General features: G+C 40.5%; 1 protein-coding gene across 4 annotated transcripts in view; it reads right to left on the bottom strand.

Annotated features, from left to right (window-relative positions):
• The window catches only part of SNX10 (sorting nexin 10), a 67,240-nt gene that overhangs the window by 14,501 nt on the left and 38,003 nt on the right, over positions 1-14,736 (bottom strand). For all 4 annotated transcript variants that reach the window (XM_010855386.1, XM_010855388.1, XM_010855387.1 and 1 more), the window contains exon 3: positions 242-328. In XM_010855386.1, the coding sequence (XP_010853688.1) occupies positions 242-328 (87 nt within the window). The remainder of the gene's footprint in view (positions 1-241; positions 329-14,736) is intronic.

The raw sequence follows: 14,736 nt of genomic DNA, 5'->3' as shown, positions 1-14,736 counted from the left end.
AATAAACATTAAAATATTAATATTAACAAAGGTACAACGAGGAATTCAAATAAGTCCATTTTTCAACTTTAGGAACCATCATATTACTTCATTTAAGAGACAAGCGTTAGTTGCAATCATTCAAATTCAGTTCTTTGAATTAGAAACATTTTTATAAATTTCACTTATATCGTAGTACCCATCAAATGTATGCTACCTAAAAATTACTATGATTTCTATGTACTATTGATGGCATACTTACATGAATACATATCTCATAGTCGATATAAGAGTGCCAGAAGTCCTCCTTCTGAATCCTAGGATCTCGAACCCAGACACTTACAAATTCCTGTAAGGGCATCACAAAGAAATATGTTTCAGAATTGCAAGTAGGGCTCGGAAGGGCTGAGAGAAATGACTGTACTAGAACAAAACTGAAAGGAGCTTTAACCGATGTGGTTATAGTCCTTTAAAAAAACAAGAAGTTAATGAATCAAGCACCACAGGAAGTCCAAAAAACACTATTGCCACAAATGGAATTTCTACAATAACACAAAACAGAGCTGGGCGTGATTTGGTTTTACAGGTTATATGAAGACAATAAGAACAGAGTATTCTGAAACTGATTTTCAATTTTTAATCATGAAAAATAGGTTCACATTTTTATCAAGTTTTAAAAAATGTCATTTCATACTTCCTTCATTTCTCTGCATTAAAACTACAGGCCCTGCCTGATAAGTTACTTGCTAGAACACTAATAAGAAAGAGTGACAAAGGTCATGTGAAAAGCAAGCAAGGAGAGTTGGAAATGACTTCTGTGCACCCCGATGCCCTGAGAATAAGCAATACTGACTTAGTAATATGAATAGAAAGATGGGTGCTTTTGGCATATGTTTCTATTTTTAAAATATACTTTCCCATGTGGTAAACTACTTCTTCATAACAACCTCATGTTATAGGTAAAAGAGAAGTTAAAAAATACAGAGTAGATAATTTTATTCCTTTTTAAAGAAAATAAGAACAAGAAACACAGGGTAAAATTTAAAATACTTTTTTTAAAAGTGCTCTTCACTACATCAGCTTAATTTTAAAATATGAAAACATGTACAACAAAAAATTGTTATGTTTGGCATGATAATCTTTGAAATTATCATTTATTCATTTGGTGATTATAAATTTGCTAACTGAATTTCACTTTAAATATTTTAACCTTTTGTTTTGAAGAAAAAAAAAAAGACTTCAGGACTGAAATTGTAGGCATTTCTACTGCTTTGCTTTGGCACATCTGAGAAGCAGGCTGTCAATCCTCCAAAGCAGAAGGAGAAGAAATATTATGGAGTTTTCTGGACAAAGAACCTCCATTCTGTTATGCAGATAATAAAATCAGAGTTTGCAAGACAGAAAATTAACAGAAAAGGAGAAAGGCAGTCCACATTCCCTTAAATAGCTTTTGCTACCTATAAGTCTCACCTTCTAAAGTAATACTTTGTTCTTGCATTGGAGATTTCTACCCTACTGCTTGTCCTCAATATGCATACAGAGGTGATGAATTAATGCTCCAAAAAGACTTATTTTGAAATCTCTTCATTATGTATTTTTAAAGTCATTTAGAAGACAGACAATAAAAACAAGGCAACAATACAGCAATGTTCTAAACATTTTGGCCATTATTTCTTAAACACACATTCTTAATTATAAGAAGGATTATAAAAACATTTGTTGATAAGAGCCCCTCTTACATAAAGTGTGGCTGGTTCAGTGTAAAGCAGATCCTGCCCAGGGGCAGAAATGAAACAGAACCCAGGCACCGTGCCCTCAGGACACACTTCACCTCCATCTCCTGACCGAGTGTGTGTACATAACTCATTTTCCCGCAGTGCTTTTTACACACCCATAGTTCTTAGAAGGAATGAATCAATCATCAGTGAATCAATAAAGAGAGAGACAAATAGGTTAAGAATAGGAGAGAAGACCAGAGTCCAGGGTAGACCACATCTAACCCCCTAAAGTGTCCCCACACACTCAGGGCAAGACAGAATGTTGACAAGGGCTAACAAGGTTATCCTGCCCCCGTTCAGCCGGACTAAGGGAGGAGGCTCCTAGTCACCCAGTCACATGTAAGCCACACTCCCTCACAGGGTGCTGGCAGCTCCACTTTTCCACTGGAGAAGCAGAAGTTCTTGAAAATCCCATAGGGGAAATTTAATATTTCCAACAGTTCAGTGTTCCATATTAACAGCAGAAGACATGCACCCATTACTGAAATAGTGAGCCTTTACCCAGGTTAAACAAAAACGAAAAGACAAACAAATGCATTTGTCAATTTTCTACAAACCTGTCATTCAAAAAAGGGTTTCTGAACTAAAATTATAGAATACACAGTTACTACAGCATCACAGACTCCTTGACCACTCAACATATTATTAATTGAAGATGGTAGTAACGACAAATATTTCTCAAAAAAATCAGGACTTTTCCCCTCTATCTGTTTGCTATTGCCCAACTACTAACATCTAAACTTTGAGTAATAGGTCCCTTTTCATGGAAAGAACACTGAAATTATGGTCACAATACCAGGGGTAAGTTCTTGTTCACTTACATCCTAAATTATGTGCTTATTCACTGAGCCTCTGTTTCTACATCAGGAAAATAGGAATGATGCCTATCCAACCTATCTCAGCTGTTCATTAAGAGGATCAAATTATAAAATACTTGTGAAAGCATCAGGAAAATTTTTATTGTGCTACATGAAATCAAATATTATATAGAAAGGAAAGTGCTTATAAACCCAAAGCATGAAAGTCTTCCCATAGACCTTGCTGCTGCTGCTGCTGCTAAGTCGCTTCCGTCGTGTCCGACTCCTAGAGACCCCATGGACTGCAGCCTACCAGGCTCCTCCATCCATGAGATTTGCCAGGCAAGGGTACTGGAGTGGGGTGCACTGCCTTCTCCGCCCATAGACCTTGGTAATAAGCAATTCAGAAAAGCTAACCCAATTATCTTTTTAAAGTACAAATTTATTAATTTAAGAACCTAGTAGCAAATACTTTAATACTGTAATTTTTCAGTAAAAGGCAGAGAGACCTAAAGATTTCACAGGACTCGCTCGGAGCAGGCCCCTCATAGTATTTGTAGAAGGAATGAATATCATAACGACAAATTACAGTAAGGAACCTAGTTTCCTCATCTTAATGGGTTAGAATTCTCAGATTCTACCTTTATTAATACTCATTACATCTAATCTTTATGCAGGGAAGGATATGTTGAAAACAGATTCTAAAACTATGCTGGGAAAAAAAAAATCTCCTAAGAACACAGCAATGCACTTTAAATGTACACTCAAAATTAACTATGATGCTAAGTCTCCAAATACTTTCTCAGTCCTGAAAATCTTTAACTTGGTTGAAGTGCTAAATGGTAAGCTTCCTTCCTTCTCATTCCCTTCCACGTCTCTGTGGCCCTGAGAGCCATCCCAAGCTGCTGTTCTTCACATCCTGTTACCATTCCAGGGTGACCTCATCCAAACATATGGTTTCAAGCACTCAGCACGAACTGATGATTCTCTCTCCATCTCCATTCAGGCATCTCCCCATATATCCAGCCTCCTGCCTAGAAGGTTCACTTGAAAATCCCACTAGCGCACAGAGTCCACACCCTTCCCACATCCTCCTCCTCATCTCATCCCCAGCAACCCCAGCCAAAAATCCAGAGTCCCCAGACTTCTGTCTTTGACTCACTGACCAAGTCCTGCAGTTTCACCCTCCTTTGATACACCCACCACTCTATTCCCTCTGTGAGTGCTCTGACCCAAGGACGGATAGCATGCCCAATGTTAATGCAAGTGCTACTAATTGATCTCTGGGCCTGTATCCAATTCATCCCCCATACTAAAACAAGAACAGTTCCAAAGCACACATCTGATGATGTCATTTTCCCGCTGAAAATCCTACAAAACCTGTCCCATGACCTTCAAGATCAAGTTCAAACTCTGTAGCTAGCACAATACAGCCTTTCATGATTCTCACTCTACTTATCTCCAAAGGCAAAGCTTGGGTCACATAACAGGCCATTTCACGCCTGTGCGCCTCTGAACACGCTGTTCTCTTGCCTGGACTGCTGTCCTCATCCCGCTTTCTGCTTTTTCCTTTATTGTCATCATCTGGTTCTTTTATTTTTTGCTAACTCAAATCCATTTTCAAAACGTAACTCAGTCTCTAGAAATCCTTCTGGAATTCCTCTGGAAATCCTCAGATTTCTCCAGTCTGATTAATTTGAACTCTTTAAGCCCCTACTGCCTCCCGGCAGACCTTGGGAATCCTTTTTCTCGGTGCTTTGTTGCACTGTACTTACCTGCAGCCCTCCTTCACTAGATGCTAAGCTCCTTTAGGGTAGCTTAGGCTTTGCAGTATAACTTGAGTGCCTGGCACATCCAAAGCAGTCCATTAATATCACTTAATGAATAAATGAATGCCTGTAGGAATCAATGAATTGTCTTCAGGTGGGAAAATAAAGATGAGATCAAACTTCAACTGAAATAAAAACCTCATCCACTTGAGTTCTTGGACTCCATGAATTAATGATAAGTTATTTAGCAGCTGGTCTAAAGTTTATCTTAATTTAACAAACCCCTTCCTCTAAGGGCGTGCCAATTAACAGCACATGGCTACAAGAGCAATGTTTAAGATCTATGAGAATCAACTGTTTTTTGAGCACCCTAAACAACTCCAGAAGCACCTATTTACATAGAAATAATTGAAAATCATCCTGAGAGCTCCAATAACCGGAGTCCCCTAAGACTTCTACCAGATGACAATTTGTTTGCCTAGTTGGAGTTAAAATACGTACTTGAAAGTAATAAAAGTACATTTATTTTAAAATATTCCATAATTCAGATGGGCCTCCCCTCCCCCACTCCACAATTAGTAGGAATTAGTGAAGTTTCTCGATACTTCCAGCTATGAACAGCACACCCAGGAAGCCAAGGCTCACCTATAATCCCTTAATTAGATGCATCCCTCATGATCCTGCCCACCATCCTTCAAGGGAATGTTGACAGCCTGTCAGCCACAAAGGACAGCTCCAAGTTCCATACATAGAATCATATGGATTTCCTATGAAAATTGCTTCTGCAGCAGCAGTTAGTCAATTTAATAACCTTATTAAACACTTTAATGACTTCTTGGGCCTAATGATTATTTCTAGTATGAAGGAAGAAGTCAGGCAGAGTAGAATTAAAAATTTAAGCTTACTGATCCCTACTGTTCTCCATGTGAAAACAGGCTTCTGAAGAAAGACTGCTGCACTCTTTGAAAATCTAATTCCTATGTTGTCTTATAATAATCACACCTTGGTTTCAGTGTACCCCCTTCCCTCTCCCAGCCCCATTCCACGTTCAACCTTTATCCATGTATCCATCTACCTTGTTTTTTTTTCCCTTAGTCCTTATATGAGATGAAATCAACAGTAAAAATCATTGTACTGAACAAAGCATGCATATGGGTCATGCACTGTGGTGTTTTACACACGTTTTCCTTTAATCTTTACAACAATCCTAAGAGGTCAGTAATATTATTATCCCATTTTACAGACAAAAAAAAAAAATTGGCTTCTAAAGCTTGAACAACTGGCTCAAAGTCAAATGGCCAATAGGCTCAGCCAGGTTTCAAACTCTGGTCTGCCTTGCTCCAAAGCCTGTGCCTTAAACACATTCTCTCTGGTGGTTCTTAAGCAATAAATAATAAATCTCCAATTTCACTGTATTTTCAATTTCACATAAGTCCATTATTCTGGAGTAGAAAAAAATTATTTTCTTTGCTATTAGCTACAGCATCAGTCCAACCAGCATGCTCTCCTGAAATTCTGTCCCACTAGCCAGTACTCTTGCCTGGAAAATCCCATGGACGGAGGAGTCTGGTAGGCTGCAGTCCGTGGGGTCACTAAGAGTCAGACACGACTGAGCGACTTCACGTTCACTTTTCACTTTCATGCATTGGAGAAGGAAATGGCAGCCCACTCCAGTGTTCTTACCTGGAGAATCCCAGGGATGGCAGAGCCTGGTGGGCTGCCATCTATGGGGTCGCACAGAGTCAGATACGACTGAAGCGATTTAGCAGCAGCAGCAGCAGCAGCAGCAGCCTCTCAAAGGCCTTATATTTTATTTTCATATTTCTAGCACCAAGCAAAGTACTGGCACCCATTAGTAAGTGCTCATGAAATGCTTGAAAATTAATTAACCAATTGATTTCCTAGAAGATTCAAAAACAAAGGATGTATAGGTTCTGTATGCTGAAAATTATAAGATGCTGTTGAAAAAAAATGAAGAAGTATATACTTCTTTGTATATATTTATGGATTGGCTGGCAACACCGACTCAATGGACATGAGTTTGAGCAAGCTCTGGGAGCTGGTGATGGACAGGGAAGCCTGCAGTCCATGGGGTCGCAAAGAATCAGACATGACTGAGCAACTGAACTTAACTGAACTGATGCTGAAGCTGAAACTCCAATACTTTGGCCACCTGATGCGAAGAGCTGACTCACTGGAAAAGACCCTGATGCTGGGAAAGATTGAGGGCAAGAGGAGAAGGGGGCAACAGAGAATGAGATGGTTGGATGGCATCACTGACTTAATGGACATGAGCTTGAGCAAACTCAGGGAGAGAGTGATGGACAGAGAAGCCTGGCATGCTGCAGTTGATGGGGTCACAAAGAGTGGGACATGAGTTAGTGACTGAATGAACAATAAAACTTTTAGAAAAGAAATATAGGAGAAAATTTTTGCAACCTAAAGTTAGACAAAAAGCTCTTAGATTTGACACCAAGAGTATAATTCATACAAGGTAAGAGAGCTAAGGACTTCCCTGGTGGCCCAGTGGTTAAGATTCAACACTCCCAATGAAGGAGGGCACAGGTTTGATCCCTGGTCAGGGAACTAAGATCTTGCATGTCACACACTTCAGACAAAAAAATAAAATACAATAAATAAATCCTTTAAAATGTTTTTAAAAAAAAAAGGAAAGAGAGCTAAATTCACCTCACCAAAATTAAAAGCCTTTGCTCTGTTACCTCCTGCAAAGAGGCTGCAAAGACAAATTACAGACTGGAAGAACATATCTGCAAATCACTAGTTCCTCAAAGGACTTGTAGTTAGAATATATAAAGAATTCTCAAAACCCAACATTTAAAAAAAAAAAACAAAGAATTCAACTAGAAAATGGGCAAAACACATGAAGAGACATTTCACTAAGGAGGACACACAGCCAGTGAAGAAGCACATGAAGAGACATTTCACTAAGGAGGACACCCAGACAGTGAGGAAGCACATGAAAAGACGTGCAGCGTCATTAGCCATTGTGCATGTGTGTCAGTCGCTCGGTTGTGTCCAACCCTTTGCGACCCCATGGACTGTAGCCCACCAGGCTCCTCTGTCCATGGAATTCTCCAGGCAAGAATTTTGGAGTGGGCTGCCACGCCCTTCTCCAGGGGATCTTCCCGACCCAGGGATCAAACCCAGGTCTCCCCCATTGCAGGCAGAATCTTTATCATTTGAGCTACCCAGGAAGCCATTAGGGAAATGAAAATTAATACCACGATGATATGTCACTACATACCTATCACAGTTTCTAACGGTATTATTGCTATTTTTTTATTTTAGCCATCTTGACAGGTATACTTTTTAAATCTTCACTGCAGTCTAGCTTTAATCTTTATAGTACAGTAAACATAACTGTGTTAACTGAAAAAACATTTATTCGGATTACAAAAAGATGAATACAGACAAAAGCTAAGACCCAAAGCAGAAGGTGTTAGGTGCTAGTGAGTTTCAGTTTTTTATAGCCTTGATGAGAATTTTCTATCACAAAAATGAAAACTTGTTTCATTTTGTACTCCCTTTCTCAGAACATTTTTTTCCTATTCCAAAGTATATACTATTTTATATGTTCATGTATTTGAACTGGAAGACTCATTCATTCAGTTAAAATCTGTTGAGCCCTGGCTCAGTGCCAGCAGAGAACAGAATTTAACCCAACACCTTATTCACCAGGGTTCTAGCTGGGACTCCCACATAATAATCTCAAAACTAAAATTTAGCCCGTTTCACACAAACTACATTCTTTTACAAATAACATGCTTGAAAGGCAGAAGAAATGTACCAAGTAACCTTCCTTTATTTCCTGATAACAATTATAATAAATAACCTAAAAGACATACTACAAGGGATGTTACTTGTCACTTTATAGCTTAAAGTAGGTTTAAATGCCACGCTCTGGCAGTTTTGAATGATGACTTTTAAGAAAGCTTTTATTACTTCAGAATAAATAACTGTGGGTGAGCTTTGCCTTTTACATGAATTATAATAATTTGTGATGTTACAAGTTTCTCTACATGAGCAGCGTCCAGAATTAAGTACAGTTACCTTTCTGCATCTCATAATACATTAGGAAAAGTGAGTGGAAAAAGACTCACCTTTTACAACAAGAAATAATTGCCAACCTGTGTTAAACTACAGCACAAGAACACGAAAGATCAGCAAAATCCAGAATATGAAAATGTCTACAGGTCAAAAGATGCAGTTTCTTCAACAAATAAATTGCACAAGGGGGAAAAAGGGCAGAATAAGAGGTTTTAAGCAATACATTAACCAAATGCCATGTGTATTCCTTATCTGCATCAGAATTAGGATAACCAAATATACAAAATTTTTTTCAACATCATCAGGGAGACTTGAACACTGAATATTTGATGGTATAAAGGAGTTAATGTTAGTTATTTAAGGTGTGATAATGTGGTGTGTTTCTAAGAAGGGTCAGTTGTTAGAAATGCATACTGAAATATTTACAGATGAAATTACACTATGCCTAAAATTCATTTCAGATCATTCACCGAGTGGTAGCAGAAGGAAATGGGTGGGGGTGGGGCTTGGTCTTGAATTAATAATGTGTTAATTGTTGAACCCTTAAGCATATAAGGGTTCATTATATTTTTCTACTTTGTATATGTTTAAATTTTATAATTAAAAGTTAAAACCAGTAAAAGAAGAGAAGCAAGAGAGGAAGAGAAAAAGGGATGGAACTCATCTCAAGAGGAGTGCTCTACGAAGAGACACATATGGCGCCTGAAAGTGAAAATAAGTCAGAAATGTGGATCTAGAAGAGCTACCCATGAGTTCAGCCGGTACTAACACCACTAACACAATGACATCCTAATACTTATCTACCTTTGGAAAATAAGTTTTTTTCATTATTATAAAAATAAAATATTATGTTACTAGAGAGAGAAGATACAATCGCAAATTCAGATAACACCATGAAAATGAAGTCCCCCTCCATTTGTACTCCTAGTTTCTTGTCTACCTATCTAGGACTTTTATCTATTTTTAATATTATATATATATATATAACTGGCATATATATGGATATAGCATATATATATGTGCACATATATATAATATTATATACATAAATAGCATATATATGTCTATATGTCGGAGAAGGCAATGGCACCCCACTCCAGTACTCTTGCCTGGAAAATCCCATGGATGAGGACCCTGGTAGGCTGAAGTCCATGGGGTCACTAAGAGTCGGACACAACTGAGCGATTTCACTTTCACTTTTCACTTTCATGCTTTGGAGAAGGAAATGGCAACCCACTCCAGTGTTCTTGCCTGGAGAATCCCAGGGACGGGGGAGCCTGGTGGGCTGCCATCTATGGGGTCACACAGAGTCGGACACAACTGAAGCGACTTAGCAGCAGCAGCAGCAGCAGCAGCAGCAGCAGTGTCTATATATGGATGTGCTCACTTGTGTCCAACTCTTTGCAACCCCATGGACTGTAGAGCTCCAGGCTGCTGTGTCTATAGAATTCTCCAGGCAAGAATACTGGAGTGGGTTGCCATTTCCTTCTCCAAGGGATCTTCCCAACCCAGAATTGAATCTGAGTCTCTTACATCTCCTGCACTGGCAGGCAGGTTTTTTACTACCAGAGCCACCCGGGAAGCCACCTGTATATATATATACATGAAATATATAATTTTTAATGCAAATGGAAGCACACTGTAAATACTGCTTCATACCTTGGTTTATTCATTGTACAATCTTTTAGAAATCTTCATGTGTGAGCACATAAAATTTAATGTTATTTGTTTTAAAATGAATTGTTTACTTTAGTACAGTTTTAAACATACAGGAAAACTGTTCAAAGATAACAGAGAATTCCCATATATCCTATATGGGATATGTGGAAACTATATACCCAGTTTCCCCGATTATTATACCATATCACATATGTAGGGAGGAAAGGAGGAAGGGAAAACAAATTGATTTCTGGCAATTGGGAAAGGGTCATGTCTTGTCTTGTCGCTTCCCTTCAAAAGTCCCCAGCATCACAGGACACCAGGTAGAGGTCTTGCTTATGGATATTCTTTAATATTATTCGTGGATTCCAGCTTAGTCAGTTTCCAATCAGAAATCAACATTAAAAAATGCTTTCCTAGAGCAAGCCCAAAATGTTACCATCAGTCTAAGTGTATCTTGGACATCCAAGTGTCAAGCTCAGAGCCAACGCATCCAAAATAGCAGCACCTCCCTCCTAACTCTCCCTGCAGGGGCCTGAGTGGCTGGGTCCTCACAGGGCCTGGGACTTTCCCAGACCCACTTTGGTTCTGCTCTGCTCTGCTCAGCGTACCTCCTGCCACAGAGCTAATGGATTTATTGTCACTCAAGTGTCAATGAATGGTGAAGTGAAGTGCAATGTGTTAGTCGCTCAGCTGTGTCCGACTCTTTGTGATGGCACGCACTGTAGCCCGAGGCTCCTCTGTCCATGGAATTCTCCAGGCAAGAATACTGGAGTGGTAGCCATTCCCTTCTCCAGGGGATCTTCTCAACTAGGGAACGAACCTGCACTGCAGGCAGATTCTTTACCATCTGAGCCACCAGTGAAGCCCTAATAAATGGTAACTGACCTTATATCCAATAATGTACATTTTGAAGGAATAAAAACTCTTATCCAAAAGGCATCAATCTCTAGAAGTTGAACTCAGCGATCATGATTCAGGAGAGCTGGGGAGACACACACATACACACACACACACACACACAAAACAGGTCTCAGCACACCCTTCCTGTCACGTCACACACACATGTCACACACACTGTCTCACTTAAACCAAGAAAGCCCTGAGCAGAGGAACAAACCCAGTTTCTTGGAGGGGCTAGAATGTCAGACTCCATGAAAGACTGTAAACTGCTTATTTACATATCACATAAAATGAGCTCCATGTAGCTGGAGCCAAAGGGCCTTAGTAATGTAGAAAACTCAAACTGTTCATTCTGGACATTAAAATATACAGAGAACAAAAATGCCTGACTCCACAAAAGACACTGTCTGAAACGTGTTTCCTGTCACAGCCACCTGCCTTTTCATAAGGGTTCTGGGTTCTGTCTCATTAAACAGAAGAGTTGATTCAGTTGGGTCCATCTAATTATTCTTATTAAAATATGTAACCATAATATTTTAATTGTAAATTAAAGCTGCATGCATGAATGAATCTGAATTCATTTTAATTTTACAATGGCCCAGTGCCAAGGCCTTTTTATGGGGAAGATCCATCAGCACGGATACTGCTCTCATGGGAATTCAAACCAATGTGCAAATGGAACATGTTTAACTAACAAGGGAGCCTCTCCCTCCCTGCTCTCCTCTCTCTAGATTTATTGCAGTAATAAAGCTATTTTAACGAGAGAGTGCAATTGACTCCCCACTACCCCCCCATCTTTAAAAGAAAAATTTACCAAACTTCTAGGCTGGCACTACCAGTTAGGTGGAACCAAGATGTCAGCCCGGGGCCATCTGCATCTTAAACTTTCTTTTTTTTGCCACACTGCATGGCTTGTGGGATCTTAGTTCCCCAACCAGGGATTGAACCCAGGCCCTAGCAGTGAAAGCATGGAATTCAAACCACTGGACTGCCAGGGAGTTTCCCGGTGTGCATCTTGAACAAGAATGGTAACTAGGTCTCAATTCATGTGCCAACCTCATGATTAATTAGCAACGTCTCCTGTGGGCACTGAGTGCCAAGTGCTTATACACACACTGCCCCCTGGGTCCGGATTCTAGAATAATTAGGGATACTGCATTCAGACCTTACACACCCAGTTGTGGGGGAATTGAATTCTTTTCCACTAAACAGCCACCAGCCACTAGAATATTTAAAGTCTCCACCAAAACCTCCTCCACTGCTAACTGGCACTGACTCCAGGGTGCTGCTGGGTAGGTGCTGAGATAAAAATACCTTGATAATTGAGGCTTGAGGAAAGCCTCTTCTTGACTTATAAGCCTGAGGCCTGAAAAATAAGGAGGAGTCAGCCAGCCAAAGAGGTGTGAAATCAGTGGGAAAAACATCTGTGAAAGCGTAGGAACCCAGGGCTGCTGCTGCTGCTAAGCCGCTTCAGTCGTGTCCGACTCTGTGCGACCCCATAGACGGCAGCCCACCAGGCTCTGCTGTCCCTGGGATTCTCCAGGCAAGAACAAAGTCCCTGAAATAAGGAGTGAGATGGGCGCTGGGTGGAGGAAGCGTGGGAGACGAGCCTGGGGAAAGAACCAGGGTAAGATCATCTGGGGCCTTAGAAACCACATTGAGGAATTTGTACTTTGTTCTAAGAGCAACGTGTTAGAAGCCAGGAAGTCACTCTGACCACATGCAGAAAATGAACTGATATGTGATGAACATGAATGTGCTATGGCACATTGAGAATCTCGCTTTGCTGTGCTGGTTTCTTGCTAACAGAGGCCAAAGTAAATTTCTAGGCATTATACCTCTTTCTCCTTATGGGTATTTTCCTTTTCAGTTGCAGGACTTTCCAGTTTAAAATTCTTTAATGTTATGCAGCTGCATTAACACTCTGTGTGTGCTATGTGCTCAGTCATGTCCAACCCTTTGTAACCCCATGGACTGTAGCTCACCAGGCTTCTCCGTCCATGGGATTCTCCAGGCAAGAATACTAAAGTGGGTTGCATTTCCTTCTCCAGGGAATCTTCCCGACTCAGGGATTGAACCCACATCTCCTGCATTACAAGTGGTCTCTTTACTGACTGAGCCACCAGAGAAACATTAATGTTATAATAACATTAAGGTTATAATGTTATATAACCTTAATGTCATAATATTTCATAATTATTTATAATAAAGGACTTTCACAAGGTCAATAAAATGCTTTCTTTATGTAGTCAGTTAAAATTTGTGTCTAGTTTTTATGAACTGAAATGAACTAAAAATTAACATCAAGAGATTAAACCAGCCAAGTCAAAAAGAAAAATAAACGCTTCTTCTAACTGGAAAAAAAGTCTCTGTTGCTTTCATGGGTAGCTTTTCCCCCAAGAGAACAATTTTTAAAATGTGCCTTTGGAATAATGCTGGCTGTCAGCACAGCCCTGCTCCCTTGGCATAGCCTGCCCAGAGCTCAGGCCAATACAGGTGTATAATGAAGCATTCAGCTTACCTGAAGGGAGGTCTGGCCTCTGCCTCTGAATACTGGGAGGTGATCTCTAGGCCCCCAGAATGTCCTGACTGACAAGAGTATCTTTGTTTGCCTGGGCTTTGACCACAGGACAGTCTAACAATGTGACTATGTTGGAGGCTTAAGGTCACACTGTATGAGCTATGACCTCTGGAGGAACTGGAGACTAAAGACCTGATCCCAGGAGGAGTGGACACTAAAGACTGGCCATGCAGGCAGGATGTGTTGTTGTTGTTCAGTCACTAAGTCGTGTCTGACTCTGGGACCCCATGGGCTGTAGCACGCCAGCCCTTCCTGTCCTCCACTATTTCTCAGAGTTTGTGCAAGTTCATGTCCATTAAGTCAGTGATACTATCCAACCATCTCAGCCTCTGCCGCCCTCTTCTTCTCCTGCCTTCAATCTTTCCCAGCATCAGGGTCTTTTCCAATGAGTTGGCTCTTCGAATCAGGTGGCCAAAGTATTGGAGCTTCAGCATCAGTCCTTCCAAGGAATATTCAGGGTTGCTCTCCTTTAGGATTGAGATCAATATCTGAATATCCTGGTTTGATCTCCTTGCAGTCCAAGGGACTCTCGAGAGTCTTCTCCAGCAGGCAGGATGAGCCTCAGAGAAATCTCTGGACACCAAAGGCTCTGGGGAGCTTCTCTTAGGCATTACCATACAGAGCAGAGCTACTGTCACACCCAGCAGCTCTGCATTTGGACCCTTCCCCAGGCTGACCCTCTGCACCTCTCCCTTCAGCTGATCCTAACTGGCATCCTTGCTCTGTAATAAACTATAACCACAAATGTAACTGCTCTCAGTGAATTCTGTGAGTTTTTCTTGTGGAATAATCAAAACTGAAGCTGGTCTGGGGAACCCCTGAACTTGAAATCACTACTGGAAGTGATGGCAGTGTGAGGACTTGCAGTTTGGCCAGCTTTACAGAGAAGGTGTTTCCTGAGGCAAGCAGCTTGGTCCCAGTACTGTTTAATACGAGGACAAGGAAAAAACATCCCTGGTCATGGTATTGTGTGGAGCTCACTCTGTGAGGATGTTAGGGAGACTGACTGGAAAGGGATACAAGGTACCTTCTGGGGTTCTGGAAGCATCCATACCTTGATCTGAGTGGTGGTTACACAGCTGTACACATAAGTGAAAGCCTACTGAGCTGCATACATAAGATAAGGGCATTTTATGCATTTACTGCAATTTACACGTTATACCAATTTTTAAAAGCTAAAAAACAAAAACACTTTGAAAATG

This window comes from Bison bison, unplaced genomic scaffold (assembly GCF_000754665.1).
Source record: "Bison bison bison isolate TAMUID 2011002044 unplaced genomic scaffold, Bison_UMD1.0 scf7180017864364, whole genome shotgun sequence".
NCBI classification, from domain to species: Eukaryota; Metazoa; Chordata; class Mammalia; order Artiodactyla; family Bovidae; genus Bison; species Bison bison.
This window is presented reverse-complemented; position numbering and strand designations above follow the sequence as displayed.